We start from the raw sequence: 25,000 nt of genomic DNA, 5'->3' as shown, positions 1-25,000 counted from the left end.
TTGCAACAAATCGACTTTGGATCTTGGATCTGAAGCTCGATTCGCTAACCTCTCCCTATGATTAATGCACCAGAACTTTAAACTTCAGTAAAGAATTGTTTGCTGTTAACTCATTATTTCTATCCTACAGTTGCACTGAAGGGACCCTGCCTCACACCTTAAAACATCAACATCAAGGGCACCTCGACAGCCATCAGGCAAGAGAACTCCAGAACCAGAGTGTGTCCTGACGGGAAGAACCTGTGTGCCCTTCCAATCACTACACACTGGCCCAGAGAGCTTCAGAAAACCGTGAGTACGACTACTGCACCATCCAGCCACCCACCCTACGGCCCGGCCTCTGAAAACACTTCAGGCCGTACATCTACTGCTAGAAGACACATGTCCGCTCTGCCAGGACCACAAACTGGAGGAGGAGAGAGAAGAGCCTGGTGATCCCACCTTCTTCTCCGGTCACATATAGCACCTTGTGTCTTCTCTGCTTGTGGAGTGACTAGAGGATCCCAGACATGAAGGGAGGAGAACTACTGGAATAAGTATGTGTTCACACCACGTCTGAGCCGTCCTTCAGAGGTAAATATCAGGAGGGTTTCCTAACATAGATCTCTGATAGAAGAAGGTGACGTCTCCCCTGTACAGTCCTATCATTCTATATAGTCACACAGGGGCAGACGTCACCCATAAGCCCCATGTATACGGCACGGCGCAGGTTTTCCTGCAGGATCCTCTGTATAGAATAGTGTCATCTACTGTTCCGGCCCGATGGAGGCCAAGAGAACACGATATCTGTCAGGGGGATGGAGCCTATGGAGAAGTGTGATGTATATGGGAAATGTAGGCTCTAACGTGATGTGACCGGAGAATAACATGTGGAGCTCCTACATCACATGTCATTACACACGTGTACACACTGCACATGACCGGACTGAGGCTCTAACACGGCCTCTTCTCACCTTGTCTCTTCTTACCTGGTGATGTCAGAGGCCGGGGAGCCTCCATCATGGCCTCCTTGTACAGATCCTTGTGTTCTTCTACATACTCCCACTCCTCCATGGAGAAATAGACTGCCACATCCTGACACCTTACAGGAACCTGACAACACAATGACACCGTCATCACTCAGACCCCTCCAGTGCTGTTACTAGAGAATTTCCCAGCATTCCCAGCAGTGTCACCTCTCCAGTCAGCAGCTCAATCATCTTTTGGGTGAGTTCTAGGATCTTCTGCTCATGTATCAGGGGAGGAGGCTCAGTGATGGGGGTCCTGCTCCACCCGCCTGACTCATGGATGATGGGAGTCCCCCCCGATGTCTTCTTCACTATGGTGTAATCCTGTGGATGGAGAGAGACACTTAGGGAAAGAAATTCCTTCCTGACTCCAGATCACTCAGAATCCCTCCCTGGATCATGGCCCCATCTCCAGTAATCTAGTCACTAGAAGCTGGAGTATTATTACCCTCCAGACCTCCAGGCTCCTTCTGGACTCTTCTAGAGAATCCCCCATGACTCCTTCCTCTGGCAGAGTACTCCATAGTCTCACTGCCCTTACAGTAAAGACTCCTCTTCTATGTTGGTGGAGAAACCATCTTTCCTCTAGATGTAATGGAGGCCTCCTTGTTATAGTCCAGTATCCTCTAGATGTCAGACTAGTGGTAGAAATCCTCCCCCAGGCCACACTCCGGCCATCTCCTCCTCTGCTTCCTCTCCTCCTGGGTACAACGTGCCTACTTACCTCCTCATGGCTCTTACAACATGACTATTGGTCTCCATGATCCATCACTGACCATACTGGTGGCTGATCTTCAGGTTCTCCATCACTTGGAAGGTCTGGAGGCCGTTCTCCGGGACCCTGGACTCTTCCTATCACTTCCTATGATGGATTCTCCTTCCCGATGTCTGACTTGTTACAGAATACAATAAAGAGGAGAGAAATCTAGAAAAGTTTACCTCTCCGCTCAGCAGGGAGATGATCTCCAAGGTGAGGTCTAATATTCTTCTGCTGATCTCCTTCCTGTCCATCCTTGGTGGTGATTCAGGAGAAGAGGAGAGACCTGGAGGAGCTGGAGGCTTCTAGTACTGCAGGCGCCTTTATGAGGAGAGGAGAGGCTGGAAATCCTCCAGGGACAAGAGCATTAGTGAGATCCAGAACCGCACTTACTGCTCCTGGAGAGACCCCGCTTCTCAGAGCCCCCAGCACCGGGGATAAAGGGGGATTCTGGAGAAATGGCTGATACCAGAGAGAAGAAGAGGCTCCAGACACCACAGCAGTGACTACCGACCAGGACCTGCTCTGTATCTGCTGCACTGCAAGAGCTGAAGGACCTGGGATGATGTCACCGTCATGTGATCAGTGCAGGGGGCGGAGCTCAGCAGTGGAAAGTATAAGTAGTGGTGAAAGACCTGTGATGATGTCACCATCATGTGTTCAGGAGGGGGTGGAGCTAAGCAGTAGAGAAGTCATAGTGAAGGACCTGTGATGACATCACAACCATGTGACCATATTCCTGTGAGGGAGGGGAAGTTCTGGAGATGTTTTCACAGGAGAAGATGAAGGTGTGATGCTCTGCAGGGACCGGGGAGCGCTGTGTGCACCGGGAAGCAAAGAAGTAGAGGGGTTTTGGAAACTTGGCATATATTTTACTGGGAGAAAGGCGGAATACCTTTTCTAGCTCACGTTACGCTGCACGGGTCCACGTCTTGTAAACCAGTGAGGAACGGTGGGAGAGTTCACTTTTTTGCCTTCAGGTTTCCTGTCCTTAGAGTTATACCTGTAAGTGTAATTTATCATTGCTTTGGTCGCCTCACTTTCCAAAAAGAAACAATGAAAAAGCTCCTGAAATGGTATCAATTAGAAGAACCATTTGCCGCTCAAAATAACAAGTCCTTACACAGCTCCATGAACATGTGAGGACCTCTCAGAACATGGCGCCACAAAAACAAAGTGTCCTATTGCACTAGAGCATAATAAAACCATATATGAATGTTATATCACCGTATGTGTACGTTTTGTGGTGGACGACGAATGACCTTATTCACCGAATTCACAGGAATGTAGGTCTCGAATGGCAGTAAGAATCTGAGGTACGTTCTAGAAAGCCAGCTACTGACCCACAGAATAAATGTAAGGTCATTTAAGCCACGCGACAACCGGAAATTCCTGTTTTATTTCCCTTTTCCAAGAAGAGTTAAGAAAGGTTACCTAATACGTTACACGAGGGTGAGTCAAAAATGATCCACACTCTGGCTGTAGAACTTTCTTTCAGAAAATACAATTTCAACATAATCTCCCTGCTTTTCAATACACTTTGTCCATCAGTCAACAAGCTTTCATTAACAAGTCCTCACTAAAAAATGTTTTGGTAGAGCTGTGAGCCACGAATACCCCAATGTCTTCATGAGACGTGAATCTCCATCCTCGTAGGGCCACATAATCTACTGTCTCTCGTCTATCCACCAGAATCCGCTCATGTGCACCCTCAATGTTGTCATCAGTCGTGGACGGGCGTCTGGCTCCTTCTTCATGGTTGACCCTTGAGTGACCCTCTTTGAGCGTCTCTATCGATTCATACTGCTTCATGGCAAATCACTTTCTTTATCCTGTGCAGTAAATCTTCCATAACTATCGGCACCAGACGCACCCTCAGACCACAGAAAACCCAGTCACTGCATACTGCTTTTCTCTCGTACAAATCACAAGTAGGGCAGCCATTGTTTCTCGCCCCGCAGTCACAAATGAACTGGAAAAAACACATTTAACCCTTCTTAGCAGTGACTGGAGAGGTTGTGTCGAAAAATGATGGATTTGTGCTTTCTGAAAGATAATTAAAATAAATTCTACAGCCAGAGTGCAGATAGTTTTTGACTCGCCCTCATATGTGTTAAGGCTAGCTGCAGGCTAGCCTGGATTTGTGGGAGGGGCCGGTACCTGTCTTAAGCGGTCCGGCTCACTCAGGCAGCACGTCGGCATTTCGGACGTCTGCTACTTCCGGGTGTGACGTCATCTTCAAGCGTCGGAGCTCAGAGACGCTGGGTGGTTCCTTTCCTTTCAGCCTGCAAGCTGCCACAAATCGTTTTCAGGATCGCTGGTTTGTTTAGGGAGTGTGGGAACGGGAGGGAGGGTAGGAGGGTGTGAGGAAAGAGGGAAGTGTGCTGGAGGATCGCTTCTCCTCATTGCGATCAGGCACATGCGATTCGAGTCTTGGCACCAGGGGGCAGCATTGCTACATGTTTGAAGCCCATTGCCTGCTCAGCACTTGCAGCACATTCTGAATTTCTAAGTTCACACATGGGGCTGCGAGTCACCTGGGCACAGCATGTCTAAACTGGTAGCTGGGTCCTGGTGCCATTACTGTGTTGGTTACTTACAAGGTTCGCTGGTTGTGCACATGTTGACACTTATGACATACACTACATACATACCTTAAACACATAGTTCCGCACATCAGGCAGCTTTGACAAAAAAAAAAAATATATATATTAAATTGGGGGGGGGTGGTTTAAAAAAAAATTAAAAAAAAGGGATTGTTAAATAAATAAAGAAAAAATAAAAATATAAAAAAAAATATAAAAAAAATAGAGTGGAAACTTTTTTCCACCAAGCTTCATGCATACACCACTAGCATAGGTACATTCGCTAGTACAGCCACACTCTCGCATGACAGACAGATACACCCCGTATCATCTCGTAGACTAGTGTCATACGTCATACGGTCTGTTTTCCACAAATCCTATACTTACATACATCACCTACCACGTCTGTAGGTTCGTTAGCCCGCAGTGTTCGTTTTTAATTAATCTGCCACGTCACAGATTCAGACAAACTCGGGCTCGCTTCATAAGTCAGTGGAAACGACTATCATACTCCCTGTCAGCCTCGCCCGCTTCTCGTTCACTCGTTTCACGCTGCTGGGGGGAAAAAGGGGGGGGGGGTTTAGAGTCTGTCACCTTGTCTGCCGGCTTACGGGCAGCAGGTCGTAGGGTTAACAGTTTTTGTTTTGTTTTTCTCTCTTCTCTTTTTCTTTCTTCGTTTTTTGTTTTGTTTGTTGTGTTGTTTTCAGTGTTCATGTTTCAGCCTTCAGATATTGAGGAGTTTGTGTCCTTGCCTCCGTCTCCAAGAGGGTCCGAACACGGTAGCACTCCATCCCTCAGGTCTTGGACAGTGCCTAAACTGACGGCCGAACTTCTCAGGAGAGGCATTACGTTCGCGGCTACAGCCAGAAAGGCGGAACTGTTTCGACTTCTTTTCCCCGCTACACCACAGGCCAGGCCTGCTGCTACCAGCGACAACACCGCCATCAACAACTCGTTGGTACAGATACACACGGTGTTGAATACACTCACGAGTTCCATCCAGGATTTCCAAGCCCGGATGGAGGTGATGGAGCAGCGTCGCGACCCCCCCCCCCCCTAGCAGTTGGGCCAACCGGTGGCGCGGCACCTCCGGCTGTGGTGGCAGGTACTGTGCCTAATCTACTATTGACAGCTAACCTGTCACAGGGCGGGGGAGTACCTTCAGTGGCGCCAGTATATTTCGTCAGGCCTAGCATAAAAAAGGACATCTTGGAGGGCAAGGATGTCAACCTGGCATCCTTGTTAATAACGTCCCATGATGTAACAGAAAATAAGTCCTTCGGCTGTAGCGAGTTGTCGGTGGTACTTAAGTCCAAGGACCCCAGGCTCAGTCGCAAACTGACACTGGCCGAGTTCGTCCTGGCCTTCAGCCTGTTCAGAGACGTGTTGTGTTCTGCCAGCCCTAACAGGAGAGAAGAGTTGGACATTTACCTCTACAGGGTGGTAGATTTGGCGCACAAGTATGGGGGTTCGGCGTTCTATGATTATCATAGGTCCTTCTCGGCCATTTGGGCCCAGTTCTAGGTAGTCACAGACTGGAGCAATATTGACATGGAACTATTTTGTAGGCACTTCGCCAGTTTGAAGTCCCCGGTGTGCGCCACATGTCAGTCTCCTGCTCATACTACCGCTTGGTGCCCTTTGGCTGACCTCACAGCTGCTCCCAGTACCTCCAGAGCTGGGGTCAACCCGGGTCCTAGTCAGCAGTCAACCCAGTTTGACAAGCTAGGGAGACCCATTCACTATTTAGGTGCAGGCTTCTGCATGTCTGTGCCACGTGTTTCAGGGCACATCCGGTCACGGTCTGCACCTTGAAGCCGGCATGACTGAGCCGGGTGAATGTGGGGGTACTAGACCAGCTGCTGCGGCTTCATCCGGTTCAGCCGTTTCACGCATTCCTGGTGGAAGGGTTCTCACAGGGGTTCCATACTGGGCTCATCACCTTGCCATAGCAGACTCATGAATGCCCCAACCTACAGTCTGCTGCCAAACATGCTGGTTTGGTGGATCTACTGTTGGCGAGTGAGCTGGACAAGGGCTTCATCATTGGTCCTTTCCAGTCCCCTCCTTTTTGCACATGGAGGGTGGTGCAGGGAAAATATTCTAATAAATTTCGTTTGATTTATGATTTGTCTGCTCCACATTCTTCCCACGTTCCAAGTCTTAACTCGTTGATTCAGTCTGAGGAATTTTCTTTGAAGTATACTTCTGTGGACCAGGCTATCCAGGTCATTCTACAGACAGGCAAGGGTGCTTGGCTGTCCAAAGCAGATGTCTCTGATGCGTTCAAATTGCTGCCCATTAGCCCATCTCTCTGGCAGTGGCATGGCATCAAATGGAGAGACACATATTATTTCGCCACCAAGTTGACGTTTGGTTCCAAGAGCAGCCCCAGTCTGTTTGACAAGTTAGCGCAGGCACTGGAATGGATTTTGTTGGAAGTACGGGGTTGCCAGAATGTCATTCACTACCTAGATGATTTTCTGTTGATCGAAGAACCCTCATAGGCGCCTGTTGACTTGCAAGTTCTCTTGCAAGTTTTCAAGGAGTTAAACATTCCGGTGGCTGACCACAAAACAGAAGGGCCTGCGCAGGTTGTCACGTTTTTAGGGATCTCTCTGGATTCACGCGACATGTCGGCCAGTCTGCCACAAGACAAACTCGACAGAATCAAGTCAGGTGTCCGTTCCTTGCTCATGTCTCAGGTTTGCACCAAGAGAGAATTGCAGTCTCTGTTGGGCATGTTAAACTTTGACATGAGGATCATTCCTCAGGGTAGATCATTAATTTCAAGATTGTTAGTCTTACTACAACAGACCAGTGATTTGGACGCATCAGTGCATCTTAATGCCAACTCCCGGGCAGATCTGTTTATGTGGGACAGATTTCTCAGCGGGTGGAATGGCATTTCCATGTTTATTCCAAGGGCCACTTCTGATTCTCCACACGTATTTTCAGACGCGGCTGCCTCGGTAGGTTTCGCGGCCATATTTGGCTCACATTGGTTCGCCGGCTCATGGCCCACGCACGTACTACAGATGCCGGGGTTTTCTTAGACGTCGTCATTGTTTGAGATCTATCCTATCGTAGCAGCTGCTATAGTTTGGGGGCATAGGTGGTTGGGTCACAGGGTGGTTTTCCACACTGACAACATGGCGACCGCAGAGATCATTAACAAGGGCAGATCTAAATCTTTACTCATTATGTCTTTCATGCGTAGGTTGACCTGGATAGCTCTGGAACAGGGGTTTCATTTTCATGCCCTGTTTTTGGAAGGGGTCAGCAATGTTGCAGCTGATGCTTTATTTATTTATTTATTTATAAATATTTTATATTTATTTATTAGATGCATCACCAAAAGGGGAGGCTTCAAGAACCAGTTGAATGTGGCCGTCAAGCTTACTGCCAGGAAGCAAACCACATGCCAATCTAGAAAGGAGTCAAAAAGGTTCATGAACCTTAATGAACCAGTACGCTCCATCAAAGCAAAACTAAACATGAAAAAATACCAAACCTGACACAAGGAAGAATGCCACCCGTCCAGCAGAGTGGTAGAAAAACAGATGAGGGGGGAGTGGCTTGGTGGGCCTTTTAATTTTTCATCATGTGAATTACCAGCAGCCGGAGACTTAACTGTTCTTGTGTTCTGCTGTGTAGGACGGCCAAGAAAACTGGAATTTCAAGATGTTTTTATTTGAAAAGTCACAAAAGGTTTTTAAAAGTATTACACTCTTCAACATTGAAATTTCAACATCAAGAATGAAAAGACATGGCATTATGGAAATCACAGGATCAATATACATATAAATGATATGCAACACATTCAAAACATCTCAATTTGTCCAGTATGGGGTATAAGTTCCACGTGCAGATATACACACACTTACACGTCTTGGCATGCCATCAAAGAGGTTATTAATGGTGGTCTGAGGAATGTTCTACCATGCTGAATGCACTTGGGCACCCAAATCATCAAGATCCGCTGATGGCAGCTCCATTTGCCATTTCCAACCAATATCCCCAGAAGTGCTTGATGGGAGACAAGTCTGGAGACACTGCGGCCATGGTAGCACGTTTACACACATCCTGCTCACAGTAGCCTAAGAAATATGCAGCCTGGAACAGTTATTGAAAAATGTCTCTTGGGAGACTTTGGAGAAGTGGCCGTACCACTGGTTACATGACCGAATCATATGAAGCTGAGCTGTTAGTGTATCTATGATCACAACAATGTTATAATGTACAGAGCAGGTTGATGGGAGATGATTGTGTCAGGACCGGCTCATGTAAAATCCCTGCTGTGTGGATAGTAACACAATTATACAGTTTTTGTATTAAAGCTTTATACTTTAATGTTTAGTCCTTGTGCACTCTAGTAATCCTTAGCCTTTATAAGAACGTTATGCTTCTTCATGGAAGAATAGGAAACAACACCTCACATGTAAGAGACCAGTAGACAGTACGGCCTCATTGACATCTGTGTCTTTTGGTGAGTATCTTGTATTGGCAACAACACAGACTGCAGAACTGGACTTTACCTTTGCCAGTCCAATAGATAACAATAAATCTTGGTACTGATACCCCAAGGACTTCCAGAAGGGCTGAACTGCCCAACAGACAGTTGCAAACATATCACAAATAAAACATGTTTCAACACTGGCAAAAAACATGACACTGAAACAAAATCACCGGTGGATAGGAACTGAATGCTGTGGGTCACAGAAGGAGATAATCCATCAATGGAGTGGGTGGCAGATGTGTGGCACATGTGAAGATAGTGAATAAATGATAGTGAGCAGAAAAGAGGCAATATTGAACTTACTCTATTTGAATTTAAGTAAAAAAAAAAATCAGCCAGGACAAAGCTACAGCAAAGCAACAGACAAAAACCAAACACAGCAAGAAATGGTGGAAATACAGTTCCCAGAATAAACATAAAACACACCGGACTAGAACAAAAATGCACATGGCAAACACTATACCAATAACTAGAATGGAGTAAAGTCTGGATATATAAAAGGCTCATCTATCAGCAACTCCACCCTTATCAATCAGAGAAGGCAATAACCACACACAGATTTAGATACAAGGCTAACGCTCAAATAAAATTAGTAACCAGATGAACATGATGTAGACCCCTGTTGCTTGTAACATTTGTAACATGATATTTGTAAGCGAATAGAACATAGACAGAGTAGAATTTAATTAAAGGGAACCTGTCACCAGGATTTTGTGCATAGAGCTGGGGACATGGGCTGCTAGATGGCCGCTAGCACATCTGCAATATCCAGTCCCCACAGCTCTCTGCGCTTTTATAGTGTTAAAAAACCGTTTTGATCAATATGCAAATGAACCTGATATGTGTCCTGTGTCCGGAGATGAGTCCAGCGGAAAGGAGCCCAGCACCGCCCCGCGTCCTCCGAATCTCCTCCTTGCTGGCTGACGTCACAGAGCTGGAGCGCCGAAATCTTGCGATGCGTGAGCTAGCGCATGTGTAGTTCGTTCCCTGTACTGATGCCAGCACAGGGAATGAACATGATACAGACACTGCGCATGCGCTAGCTCGCGCATCGCGAGATTTCGGCGCTCCAGCTCTGTGACGTCAGCCAGCAAGGAGGAGATCCGGAGGATGCGGGGCGGTGCTGGGCTCCTTTCCGCTGGACTCATCTCCGGACACAGGACACATATCAGGTTCATTTGCATATTGATCAAAACGGTTTTGTAACACAATGAAAGCACACAGAGCTATGGGGACTGGATATTACAGATGTGCTAGCGGCCATCTAGCAGCCCATGTCCCCATATCTATGCACAAAATCCTGGTGACAGGTTTCCTTTAAGATATGGTCATGTTTTCCATGTTTTAGACCTACTCCTAAGTTTGGGTTATAAATACGGACATTACATACTGACCAAAATACACATATAGTATGTGAATAAGACTCTTTAATAAACACCTGCTGTAGGTTGATTTTGCCAAAGGTACATCGCCGGGTATTCAAGGCAGAGAAGGATTTGGTAGATCTATGAATATTTTGTGTAACAAATTATTACAAATTTAAGTTATTATTTTCCCCATCACCTTTATCTTTCTATACTGTACAAATGAATATAAAAATATCAATATGTCCACCTATGTTACCTAAAAGGCTCTAAGGGAAGTCCTTCCTTTTTTGCTATGTTCCTCTGAATTCTCCTGCAGTGTGGGTGGAACAGTGTCAGACGAGGGTGCCTAGAGCCCACCAGTAAAATTCATTCTGGAAGCCCACTGTACAGCTACATGCAAATATTACCTACTCACATAGCGGCAGGCAGCATTAAGATGCTCAAGATGATTCATTATGGTGATTCCTGCAAAAACTTTGAGAAGTTGGGTCCCTGGGGAAAAATGATCCTGTCTGGCTTGCTTTTGTACCGAGAAATCACCTTAACCACTAAGTTGTATGGATGTAGGCTGGCTGAGAGGCTGTAATGGGTTACTGAGGGCCCATCTTTGTCAGTGGACCACCGAGGTATTCACCTGTTTCCCTGTGGGTGAGTCCGAGCCTGGAGTCGAGGTATGAATATAGTAGGAAGCAAGGTTCATTGTGACAATTCATCTTCACTGCTCTACAGTAAACAAGGCTCTTATTTTCTTCCTCAAATCCACAATACTTTTCCTCCATTGATCCTGATCACTGTTTACCTCAGGTTAATCGAATTTGGGTGTTTTTTTCTCTTTGTGAGTTTCAAAATTTGATTTTATGATGTTGTAAAACATATAGTACCTAAAGAACATCAAAATCATTTATCTCCCGTGTGATTTTTCTCATGTGCAACAAGACTTGACTTTTGTCTAAAATATTTCCCACATTCTGAAAATGTAAATAGCTTCTCTCCTGTCTGAAATCATCCCTGATATACATCAAGAATTGACTAACTTGTAAAACATTTTCTAAATTCTGGACATGAAAAGGGCTTCACTCCTGTAAATTCTCTGATGTATAATAAAACCCAATATATCTTTATAGCACTTGCAGTAGCACAGTTTGACCTTCTTGATAAATAATTACATTTGATCTATCTATGTGAATTTCCTCATGTCTACTAATATATGATTTACTTGCAAAACATTTCCCACATACTGAACATGAATATGGCTTCTCCCCTGTGTGAATTCTCTGATGATTTTTAAGTTTGGTTTTTGTAACAAAGCTTTTCCCGCATTCTGAACATGGATACGGCTTCTCTCCTGTGTGATATCTCAGATGTTTAACAAGATCTGATTTATTTGTAAAACCTTTCGCGCATTCTGAACATGAAAATGGCTTCTCTCCTGTGTGACTTCTCTCATGTATAACGAGACCGGGTTTATTTGAAAAACATTTTGAACACACTGAGCATGCAAATGGCTTCTCTCCTGTGTGACTTCTCACATGTTTAGTAAGACTTGATTTACATATAAAGCGGCTCCCACATATTGAACATGAAAATGGTTTCTCTCCAGTGTGAATTCTCTGATGTTTTTTAAGTATGACTTTTGTTTTATAATATTTCCCACATAATGAACATGAATATGGCTTCTCCCCTGTGTGAATTCTCTGATGATCTTTAAGTTTGGTTTTTGTAACAAAGCTTTTCCCGCATTCTGAACATGGATACGGCTTCTCTCCTGTGTGATATCTCAGATGTTTAACAAGATCTGATTTATTTGTAAAACCTTTCCCGCATTCTGAACATGAAAATGGCTTCTCTCCTGTGTGACTTCTCTCATGTATAATGAGATTTGCTTTATTTGTAAAACATTTTCCACATTCTGGACATGAAAATGCTTTCTCTCCAATGTGAATTTTTCTGTGGGCATTAAGAGTGGATCTGTTTTTTAAGTGTTTCCCACATTCCCCACAATTAAACCTTTTACCCCCTTCCTGCCCAATAATTGTGGTAACAATCCGTGATTGGTCAGGAGCAGGTTCCTCGTGATTAGGAGGTTTATATGACGGGTCTGTACAGTCAAGTCCTTGATGTACATTACAGGTAATTAGGTTTTCTTCTGAAGAGCGCTGCCCGATATCTTCATCTTTTTCTTTATAGTCTACTGTTAATATGACATTTTCCTCAGAATTCTTGAGATTTTCTGCTAGGATTAAAATTAGATTTTGTATTAGGAAGAGGTTACTAAAATGAAGGGTAGTAAAGTTTTTTTTACCTTTTTTTTGGAAATAGGAGATTTATAGATGCAACTTTTGTTTAAAAAATTGAGTTTACCCCAGATGACAATGTCTGAGGTAAACGAATTTTGGGGAGATTTATCAAACTGGTGTAAAGTAGAACTGGCTTAGTGGCCCATAGCAACCAATCAGATTCCACCTTTCATTTTTTAAAAGAGCTGTCAAAAATGAAAGGCGGAGTCTGATTGGTTGCTATGGGCAACTAAGACAGTTCTACTTTACACCAGTTTGATAAATGACCCTATTTGTATGTATTTTATTAGAATATGATTTACCTAATGCACACTTTTTATCTGAAGTTGAGACATGCAATAGAATTCCAAATGAAAAAGGGAATCAGTCTGAAAAAAGTTTAAATCACAAAAAATAAATGAAAAATCTAAAATAATAACTTCCATTAACCCTTGACGGATGACGGATATACAGTGGTCCCTCAGGATACAATGGTCTTTTCTGACCCATCGTAAGTGTAATACCCTGGAGTGGTATTACCATTTCTTCTTTCCGCTACTGTCTATTATGGTTAACATGAATATCATCTTTGTATTTACTTCCAGGTCCTTCACTATTGTGCATTGATATTATTGTTATTCAACTGTTTTGTACATGTAATATGCCTGGTTCACTGGCAGGTGGCAGCGTATCTGAAAGAGAGATAGATCTATGGATAGAATGGAACTTACCATTCCATTCTCCTCCTTTTGGGCAGGAATTAGCGAGTCCTGCTTCCTACCAGAAGGGAGGGGTTGCAGTTCTAGATTGTTCCAGTTTTAGACTCCATAGTGGAGCTAAGAAGACCTGAAAGAAGTAGCAGCCAGAGGAAATTGTTCTTCGGCTAGAGCAGGAGCCACCAAAGGGGGGTAGCTTGTAGAGCACTCGGAATCCATGCTAATTTACTTTACTGAGTGTCAGGAGGGGGATAACAGGCCAAGGCACCCCAATCCACGGATACCAGAACCGACCAAAAGTCCAGTAACTAGACCCATGCAGAGTTTAGCACAGCAGAGAGAAAGAAATCAGTTATTAAGCAAGCCTGTCAGCCCAGCAGAGAAAGAGAGAAAGCAGAGTTATCAAGTTTGCCTGCCAGTTTATGCCAAAGCCTGCTGGAACCAAGAGAAAGCCTGAATATTGTCTGGAATCAAGTTTACCCAAGTAAAGCTGCTGTTAAAGTTTACCAAGGTCTGGACTCAAGTTATTCTTTATCTCCTACCTCAACTATTTCCCCTTTATTTGCTTCAGAGCCTAAGCCTGGGGTCCGTTGTACCCAGGTAGGAGCACCGTGACACATATAGGCCGCACCACACCACTCGGCATTCCACTAAACCTGGAACGCGATAGGGCCCTGGGGGGCGGCTTGTTGCATAAGCTAAAACCAGACTCAGATCCAACCAATCAAGGACATTTCTCTGGTAAAATAGTTGGATTAGATGCTCGTTAGCAGCTATTTCTGACTGTTTTATCTGTCTTAGTTATCTGCTCATTTATCTTTGATGAAATTTTGGGGCTTTGAAACCGATCACTGAAGTTTCAATGGTTTCAATAGTGTTGAGCGAATTGAGCTTTGGATCATAGATCTCAAAACTTAGTTTTAATGCTGCATGGAGATCCATCTCTATACAGCATTCAAATGTATGCGCTCTGGCGAGGGAAATTAATTATCTCTGAATTCTCGCAAGACTTCAGTAAATAACTTCAGACTTCGATTTATGGCTCTTGGAAAGGGGAGGAGTTAAAAATGAAAATTATTTTTGAAAAGTCATCATCCTTAACGGGTTAAAGCCGTTTACTGAAAAATATTCAAAAACGCTATGAGAAATGGCGGGTGGATCCTCTCGAGTCGATCTAGGAGTACTAGGATGAAAGAGAGAGAAATTTCCAAACAGTATCTCAGAGTCCTTGAGAGAGGTCTACGAAGATTGTATTATACATTTTGTATAAAATTGTCTTTTATGAGAATGATGAGTGTTGTAGTTGTGGAAGCCGGAAACACATGTGGTGGTGTTGCCACAAGATGCACAGATCAGAGGGAAGTTATCAGCACCGTTACATAGTTACATAGTTAATACGGTTGAAAAAAGACAAACGTCCATCAAGTTCAACCAAGGGATAGGTGGGGACGCGAATCCCAGAAGGAAGTAAAACTCAGATTTCTACATGTTTTCATAAGCATTTATGTTTTTTACTTTTAAGAATTCGTCTAAACCCTTTTTGAAACTGTCCACTGTTCCTGCTGTGACCACATACTGAGGCAGTCTATTCCACAGATTCACAGTTCTTACAGTAAAGAAGCTTTGACGCTTCTGGAGACTTAACTTTTTCTTCTTCAGTCGGAGGCAGCACCCCCTTGTCTTTTGAGCACATTTTACATGGAACAGCTTTTCGCCGTATTTTTTGTATGGCCCATTTATATACTTGTACAGGTTAATCATGTCCCCCCTTAGACGTCTCTTCTCAAGACTAAATAAATTAAATTATTTTAATCTTTCTTCCTAACTAAGACCATCCATGGCCCTTATCATTTTAGTTGCTCTCCTCTGTACTTTTTCCAGCTGCAGTGCATCTTTTCTATGTACTGGTGCCCAGAACTGGACTGCGTATTCCAGATGAGGCCGCACTAGCGCTTTGTAAAGTGGTAGTATTACTCCTGCCCTGCGAGTCCATGCCTCGTTTAATGCATGACAATATCCTGGTGGCCTTAGAAGCAGCTGATTGACATTGTATACTATAATTTAATCTACCATCCACAAGGACACCCAAATCCTTCTCTATAAGTGACTCTCCCAGTGCTACATCACCTAGAACATATGAAGCACAGAGATTATTACTACCAAGATGCAGAACTTTACATTTGTCCACATTGAACCTCATTTGCCAAGTTGATGCCCAATCACTCAGATTGTTCAAGTCAGCTTGTAGTTTGTGGACATCTTCCATAGACCGTACAGTTCTAAACAGCTTAGTGTCATCTGCAAAAATAGATATGGTGCTATTATCCCATCCTCAATATCATTAAAAAATAAATTAAATAATAAAGGGCCCAGCACTGAACCTTGGGGTCACCACTTATAACCCGGGTCCATCTGAATAGGAATCATTGACCACAACTCTCTGGACACGGTCCTTCAGGCAGTTTTCAATCCAATTGCAAACTATACTTTCCAAGCCAATAGACCTTACTTTACTTATTAAGCGTCTATGAGGGACAGGATCAAAAGCCTTTGCAAAATCCAGAAACACTACATCCACAGCCGCCTCTTTGTCCAGGCTACTACTACTAACCTCCTCATAAAAACAAATCAGGTTAATCTGACAACTTCTGTCCTTGGTAAACCCATGCTGGTTATCACTTATAATATTATTTATAGTCACATACTCCTGTATATAGTCCCTTAACCCCTTAAGGACTCGGCCCTATTTCACCTTCTGGACTTGGCCATTTTTTGCAAATCTGAACAGTGTCACTTTAAGTGCTGATAACTTTAAAATGCTTTGACTTATCCAGGCCATTCTCAGACTGTGTTTGTATCACATATTGTACTTCATGACACTGGTAAAATGAAGTAAAAAAATTTATTTTTATTTATAAAAAAAATACCAAATTTACCAAATATTTGTAAAAAATTGCAAATTTCCAAGTTTCAATTTCTCTACTTCTATAATACATAGAAATACCTCCAAAAATAGTTATTACTTTACATTCCCCATATGTCTACTTCATGTTTGGATCATTTTGGGAATGATATTTAATTTTTTGGGGATGTTACAAGGCTTAGAAGTTTAGAAGCAAATCTTGAAATTTTTCAGAAATTAAAAAAAAAAATTTTTTTAGGGACCAGTTCAGATTTGAAGTCACTTTGCGAGGCCTACATAATAGAAACCACCCAAAAATGACCCCATTCTATAAACTACACCCCTCAAGGTATTCAAAACTGATTTTACAAACTTTGTTAACCCTTTAGGTGTTCCACAAGAATTAATGGAAAATAGAGATACAATTTCAAAATTTCCCTTTTTTGGCAGATTTTCCATTTTAATAATTTTTTTTTCAGTTACAAAGCAAGGGTTAACAGCCAAACAAAACTCAATATTTATGGCCCTGATTCTGTAGTTTACAGAAACTCCCCATATGTGGTCGTAAACTACTGTACAGACACACAGCAGGGTGTAGAAGGAAAGAAATGCCATACGGTTTTTGGAAGGCAGATTTTGCTGGACTGGTTTATTTGACACCATGTCCCATTTGAAGCCCCCCTGATGCACCCCTAGAGTAGAAACTCCATAAAAGTGACCCCATCTAAGAAACTACACCCCTCAAGGTATTCAAAACTGATTTTACAAATGTCGTTAACCCTTTAGGTGTTCCACAAGAATTAATGGAAAATAGAGATACAATTTCAAAATTTCACTTTTTTGGCAGATTTTCCATTTTAATATTTTTTTTACTTTTACAAAGCAAGGGTTAACAGCCAAACAAAACTCAATATTTATGTCCCTGATTCTGTAATTTACAGAAACACCCCATATGTGGTCGTAAAAAGCTGTACGGGCACACGGCAGGGCGCAGAAGGAAAGGATAGCCATACGGTTTTTGGAAGGCAGGTTTTGCTGGACTGTTTTTTTTTGACACCATGTCCCATTTGAAGCCCCCCTGATGCACCCCTAGAGTAGAAACTCCAAAAAAGTGGCCCCGTTTTAGAAACTACGGGATAGGGTGGCAGTATTGTTGGTACTAGTTTAGGGTACATATGATTTTTGGTTGCTCTATATTACACTTTTTGTGAGGCAAGGTAACAAGAAATAGCTGTTTTGGCACCGTTTTTATTTTTTGTTATTTACAACATTCATCTGACAGGTTAGATCATGTGATATTTTTATAGACCAGGTTGTTACGGATGCGGCGATACCTAATATGTATTCTTTTTTTTATTTATGTAAGTTTTACACAATGATTTCATTTTTGAAGCAAAAAAAATCATGTTTTAGTGTTTCCATAGTCTGAGAGCCATAATTTTTTCAGTTTTTGGGCGATTACCTTGGGTAGGGTATGATTTTTTTCGGGATGAGATTACGGTTTTATTGGCACTATTTTGGGGTGCGTGTCACTTTTTGATCGCTTGCTATTACACTTTTTGTGATGTAAGGTGACAAAAAATTGTTTATTTAGCACAGTTTTTATTTTACATTTTTTACGGTGTTCATCTGAAGGGTTAGGTCATGTGATATTTTTATAGAGCCGGTCGATACGGACGCAGCGATACCTAATATGTATACTTTTTTTTATTTATGTAAGTTTTACACAATAATATAATTTTTTAAACAAAAAAAAATCATGTTTTAGTGTCTCCATATTCCATAGTTTTTTAAGTTTTCGGGCGATCATCTTACGTAGGGTCTCATTTTTTGCGGGATGAGATGATGGTTTGATTGGCACTATTTTGGGGTGCATATGACTTTTTGATCGCTTGCTATTACTATTTTTGTGATGTAAGGTGACAAAAAATGGTTTATTTAGCACAGATACCTAATATGTATACTCCTCCCCCCCTATTTTTTACCATTTTTTTTTACTTTATTTGGGGAAAATGACGTTTTTGTTTTGTTTATTTTTACTTGAAACTTTTAATTTTTTGGGGGGAAAACTTTATTTTTAAACTTTTTTTTTCACTTAATTTTTTGTCCCACTTTGGGACTTGAACTTTTGGGGGTCTAATCCTTTACAATGCATTCCAATACTTCTGTATTGGAATGCATTGGCTGCATGAGTAATACTGTATGTATTACTCATACAGCTTCCGGCCTGCGAGATCCAGGGGGCTGGATCTCACAGGCACGTCACAGGAAGGCAGCGGCGACGCCTCAGGAAGGCATCGCGCTGCCTTCCATGCCATCGGGTCCCCCCTGCAGCCCCATGGGGACCCGATGGCACCACCGCCGCCGCACCAGGTAAAAGCCGCAAACTGCAGGTCTGAATTCATCGCCGACACGGGGGGGGGGGGGGGTCACGGGACCCTGCGCATTTAGCCGAGGTGCCTGCTCAATGATTGGTCAATAAGGGGTTAAGATTCCTTCAAACATTTTTCCCACAACAGAAGTTAAACTAACTGGTCTATAATTACCTGTGGAGGACCTTGATCCTTTTTTGAATATGGGCACCACGTTTGCCTTGTGCCAATCACTTGTCACTGTACCAGTCCCTAAAGAATACTTAAAAATTATAAACAGGGGCACAGCAATGACTGAACAGAGCTCTTTAAGCACTCTTGGGTGTAATCCATCTGGACCCGGAGTTTTATTCACATTTACCCTATTTAACTTCTCTTGGACCATATCTACAGTTAGCCTATTGAGTATATCGCTGGATGTACTAACAACCCCGGCGCCAAAGATATCAGCTCCTTTCTCTGCTTTTGTATATACAGAGCTAAAAAAAACTATTTAGGAACTCTGCCTTTTCCTTATCTTCAGTGACTACCCCCCCTTTACCATTATTTAGGGGACCTACCTGCTCAGACCTAGGTTTTTCAGCATTTATATATTTAAAAAACTTTTTGGGATTTGTTTTGCTTTCTTTTGTTACCTGCTGTTCGTTTTGTACCTTTGCGAATTTTATCTCCTTTTTGCAGATTTTTTAAGTGCAATTACTCAATGTGGATTTGAAGCTCTCCCATTTATCCTCAGTATTATTATGTGACAGTAGCTGCTCCCAATCTATGCCCTGAAATGCTGCCCTCAACCCAGGGAAATTAGCCTTTTGGAAATCCAGTGTCTTTGCTCTGCCTGACAGAGTTTGCTTCTTATAGTTTAGGGGGAATATAATTATATTGTTGTCACTATTACCTAGTGTTTCTCGAACAGTAACATTACCAACAAGCTCTGCATCATTAGAAATTACCAGATCCAACAGAGCATCGCCCCTAGTGGGAGCTTCTACAAACTGGTCCATAAAGTGGTCCTGCATCAAGTTGAGGAATTTTCTCCCCTTTGCAGTTGAGGCAGAACCATGGCCCCAGTCAATGTCTGGGAAGTTAAAATCTCCCACTATGACCACTGTACCCGCCTGTGCCGCCCGCTCTATTTGGTTATACAGTTGTGTTTATATCTCCTCTGTGATGTTAGGGGGTCTATAGATTACACAAAGTATTATTTTTTCAGTGCTTATAGCCCTTTGAACTTCCACCTATAAGGTTTCCACATCCTCACCATCTGGACCCACAGTTGCCTCTTTCACACTTGTCTTCAGATAACTCCTCACATACAGGCACACACCACCACCTTTTCTATTGACCCGGTCTTTCCTAAATAGTGTAAAAGCCTCAATATTAACAACCCAGTCATGCGAAGAGTCCAACCATGTCTCAGCTACACCAACTACATCTATGTGTTCTACTAGTACCATAGCCTCCAGCTCTCCCATTTTTCTAGCTAGACTTCTGGCATTTGTGAAAATACATTTTAAATTACTATTACCTGTAAAGTGATTATCCGTTTTTTTTTTTGTTACCTTGTTCAATTTTAGTATGTAACAGGTTCTTGTTACCAGCAGTTCTATTTTTTATAAATGTATAGTTATTCCCAGTCTTCTCCCTATTTTCCTTGCTAACCCCGGCCCCCACTAAATCCCCACTGTCCCCTTCTATAACCCACTCTCTATCTACACTATCTACCCCCTTATTAGTATGACCCCCCCACCCCTCCCCCAGATCCTAGTTTAAAAGCTCCTCCAGCCATCTAACCATTTTTTCCCCCAGGGCAGTTGCACCCTCCCCATTGAGGTGCAGCCCGTCCCTACTGTACAGCCTGTAACCGACCGCGAAGTCGGGCCAGTTCTACATGAACCCAAACCCTTCCTTCCTGCACCAGCTTCTGACCCACTTATTTAACTCTCTAAGCTCCCGTTGTCTCTCTGGTGACGCTCGTGACACTGGTAGTATTTCTAAAAACACTACCTTGGAGGTCCTGGACTTGAGCTTCTCACCTAGCTCCCTAAAATCATTTTTAAATGATCTTCCATCTCCCACTAACTTTGTCATTGGTGCAATGTGTACCATGACCGCCAGGTCTTCCCCAGACCCACCCAGCAATCTGTCAATCCGATACGCAATATGCCGAACCCGAGCACCCAGCAGACAACACACTGTTCGGCATTCATGGTCTCAGCGACAGATGACCCTATCTGTCCGCCTAATAATAGAGTCCCCTACCACCAGCATCTGTCTGACCTTTGCTGCACTCCTTTTCTCATCCTTCCTGCAGCGGTCATCCTCCTGGTTGTTAGGAGAAACGACCTGCTGCAGAGTTGCTGGCCCTGGACTTTCATCCCTAATATCAGCCAAACAGGCATATTTACTAGAGTGTGCCAGCTCAGGACTAGCCTCCCTGGCACTTTTCCCTCTACCCCTTCTTTCTACATTAACCCAACTGCTGATCTGATAGTTATGATCTTGCCCTCCTCCACCACCTCCATTTCACTGACCCCAGTCAGCGCCTGCACAGTGAGGTCTAAGCCTCTCTCCAGTTTTGCAATGCCCCTAAGTATTTCAAGCTGCTTATTTAGATCCAAGATCTGGGATTCCAAATATGCAACATGATTGCATCTAGCGCAAAAGTATTCACCCTAGAACGGCTCTTCAAGGCACGGACACACTGCACAGGACACACACTTAGTGGCATTGTCCATGGAGCACATGTTTAATGGGGATGAAGAGTAAAGAATGAAAACAGTAAATATGAGTTAGAATTAGACCCTGTCTGCAGTAGTTGATGGACTAGCTGGAATCAAGCCAACAACACACAAGGAAATTCTATCCAACCTTAGTTTCTTGCTGCTTGTCTTAAACTCCATTTAACTCCACTTAATCAGAAGCCCACTTGGGACAGCAAGCTTCTGGGAGAGTTCAGTGGTTAAATTTATAGCACCTGGTTGCAAAAACTTAACTTTCAATGATCTCTGCTTCAAACCACACTCAGCCACTTGCTATCACACTCAGCACCAGAAGTCCTTTTCTTTAACTCCACTTAATCAGAAGCCAACTTGGTACAGCAAGCCTCAGGAAGAGCAAAAGATACTAAAAACTGTGCGCGGGGACAGATACGGGTATGGGAGGGAGGCCATCTTAAAAACCTTAGTTAGGAAATGAGAAGATACTTTATAAAAACTGACAACTTAAACAGATATCATAACATCTAGGACCCCTGGAGTAAATGGGCTACAACGGTCAATGAAAATGGTTGAGGTTTTGATGGAGTTTTTGAACCAAATCCAGAAGTGGATGCAGCAGGAAGGAGGAGGAGACGTCTTCCCTTCATATTTCCTATTCCTTTGGAGCCGGTATACATAGACCAGCAGCAGAACATCAATAGCAGTCAGAATAATGGAGACTACTGAAAAAGAACATAAAATAACAGCCTTGCTTCACTGAGGGCAGATCAGGTCGTGGGAGAGAAGTATCGGGTGTTCGGAATTTCAGTGACCGATCCTTTTGTTCTCCCGGGAAATAAACATCCTCAAGAAGTATCTGGATGCCCCACTGAAAACCCAGACACTCAGCCGAGCCGAGCATGGAGGTATATGGGGGAGTCGGAGGGATAGCGGTCAGCTGACTGAGTGGCCTAAACACACCTAACTTGGTGTGCACACAGAGTTTGCCATTCTCCATTCATTATTCCATACCTGTGGTCACATGGACTGGAATGTCCTCCTCCACCTCACTCTTACACGGGGGATCGCCCATCATCCGCTCTTCTTCTTCATCCACTTTAATATCAGTCAGATCTTCCCCCTGATTTGTCATCTGTAACAATTCAGTACAATACAGCAGACAGGTGGAAAATCTAACAGATCCACATAAGGGACCCCCACCCTCTATGACTGCAGAACCCCACTATATAGATGTGTATAGGGCTCAGCTCCATCTACCTGATGGTTCTCTGGGAGCTTCTCCTCTGGACAGTCCTGGGAATACAGAGGACAGGGACATCTCTTGGGGGGATTTCTTTCTATGATTCCATCTGTAAGAAACACATAGTGAAAGGATAGATTGATTACATGTGATGATAAGATGATGGTAGTAGAATCCAGGTGACCCTCAATGCAAACAATTCTTACACTGATGATCGTCCCATAAATCCATCTCCTCTTCATCATCATCTTTAACCTCAACCTTAATATCAATCAGATTTTCATCCTAAACAAGAAAAATGTAAATTAATCTTTGGTCCAATCACTTTCTGGTCAGATTCTGGTGAGACTTCAGCTCCATCTACCTGATGGTTCTCTGGGAGCTTCTCCTCTGGACAGTCCTGGGAATACAGAGGATGGGGACATCTCTCGGGGGGATTTCTCCTCCTGGATCCATCTGTGGAGACACAAGCACACAGTGACTGAATACATGGCCTCCTGTAGATCTGTCTATAGATCAGACTCTTCTCTCAGCTCCTTCACTTCTAGGTTTATTTATTGGGGCCTAAATATTAATGTTCTTCTCCTCACCCACTTTCTACCAAACCCCAAACTAATACAGTCACCCCACATAGAAATCCCACTACTAGGACCCTCCTAGATCATGAGAACAGGGGTCCTGTGTCCTCACATGGATGGAGCGGTGGCTGTACATGTCTGCTGCTCCCGTCACGGTCAGTGAAAATGCTGGAGATATCTATGAGAACGTCTGTTACATCCACAAGGAGGACATGGGACCCTCCTTTTCATGATCAGTGGGGTCTCAGTGGTCCCATCCTGTGAACAGGGATATCGTCGTCTTTAACCACTTCCAGACCGGGCGATTTGGACCCTTCCTGACCAGGCCTAATTTTGCAAATCTGACATGTGTCACTTTATGTGGTAATAACTTTGGAACACTTTTACTTATCCCAGCCATTCTGAGATTGTTTTCTCGTGACACATTGTACTTCATGTTAATAGTAAATTTGAGTCAATATGTTTCACCTTTATTTATAAAAAAAATCCAAACTTTAACGAAAATGTGAAAAAATTCACAATTTTTTTATTAGAATTTCTCTGCTTTTAAGACAGATAGTGATGCCTCATAAGTTATTTACTAATTAACATTCCCCATACGTCTTCTTTATGTTGGCATCATTTTAGTAATGTAATTTTATTTTTTTAGGACGTTAGAAGGTTTAGAATTTTAGAAGCAATTTTTGACATTTTTAAGAAAATTTCCAAAGTCAACTTTTTTAACCCCTTAAGGACCCTGGGATTTTCCATTTTTGCATTTTCGCTTTTCACTCGCTTTCCCATAGTCCTAACTTTTTTATTTTTCCATTCCCATAGCCTTATGAGGGCTTATTTTTTGGATGACAAGTTGTACTTTCTAATGGCACCATTTAGGGTTGCATACCATGTAGAAGGGAGCGGTAAAAAAATTCCAAATGGGGTAGAATTGGGAAAGAACACAATTCTGATAATGTGTTTTTTACACTGTACACTATGCAGTAAAATTGACCTGTTATCTTCATTCTCCAGATCAGTACGGTTCCAACGATACCACACTTGTATAATTTCTCTTGTGTTTTAATACTGAAAAAATTTTAAACTTTGAGGATTTTTTTTTTTTTTCATAACCATATTCTGACCCCTATAACTTTTTTGTAGCTATGTGTACGGGGCTGTGTGAGGGCTCATTTTTTGCGGGATGATTTGTTCTTTTCAGTGATACCAATTTTAAGTGTGTGCGACTTTTTGATCACTTTTTATAAAAAAATGATTGGCTCTTCCTGAGGCTTGCTGTACTAAGTCGGCTTCTTATTAAGTGGAGTTAAAGGAAAAGGAGTTTAAGACAAAGAGCAGGAAACTAAGGTTGGATATAATTTCCTTGTGTGTTGTTGGCCTAATTCTAGGTAGTCCTTCAACTACAGCAGACAGGGTCTACCGTATATGCCGGCGTATAAGACGACTGGGCGTATAAGACGACCCCCAACTTTTACACTGAAAATATAGAGTTTGGGATATACTCGCCGTATAAGACTACCCCTTTTTCAACACACACCAAAGAAAAATTTAAAAAGCATTAGATCTGATTTCAATATGGTAATTTTAATTCAAATAAGTATGACATGCTGTTTGTCATCAAACATGTAAAAACCACCTTCCTTGTCCTCCCTCCCTGCCTCCCAGACCCTAAACATGTGCCACCTATACCCTGAACATGTTTTTGTTATGTTATTCTTCATATTCACATTCACATATGCACATCTGCGCCGCACTTAGATACGCCGCACGGAGATCTCGCACATGCGCAGGAGCGAGATGCGAGCGGCCGGAAGGATGGCGGTACAAGGAGCATACAAGGTACAGAGCAGGGGGCGGTGGGTTACATATGCCATGGGTTACATCGCAGCTCTCAGCTGCTGGGGATACAAGGCAATAGCCCGGGCTCTCTCTGTTGATAATTCGGGCGTCCCGGCACTGCAGCGCCCGCC

The 25,000-nt window shown here is 43.1% G+C and overlaps 1 protein-coding gene across 1 annotated transcript in view; it reads right to left on the bottom strand.

The window, feature by feature from the left end:
* LOC120998306 (oocyte zinc finger protein XlCOF7.1-like) overlaps positions 1-25,000 on the bottom strand; it is a 1,981,422-nt gene that overhangs the window by 22,802 nt on the left and 1,933,620 nt on the right. Inside the window, exon 15 of the mRNA XM_040428964.1 lies at positions 22,476-22,567. Coding sequence (XP_040284898.1) covers positions 22,476-22,567 — 92 coding nt within the window. The remainder of the gene's footprint in view (positions 1-22,475; positions 22,568-25,000) is intronic.

The sequence above is a fragment of the Bufo bufo genome, chromosome 4 (genome assembly GCF_905171765.1).
Source record: "Bufo bufo chromosome 4, aBufBuf1.1, whole genome shotgun sequence".
NCBI lineage: Eukaryota > Metazoa > Chordata > Amphibia > Anura > Bufonidae > Bufo > Bufo bufo.
This window is presented reverse-complemented; position numbering and strand designations above follow the sequence as displayed.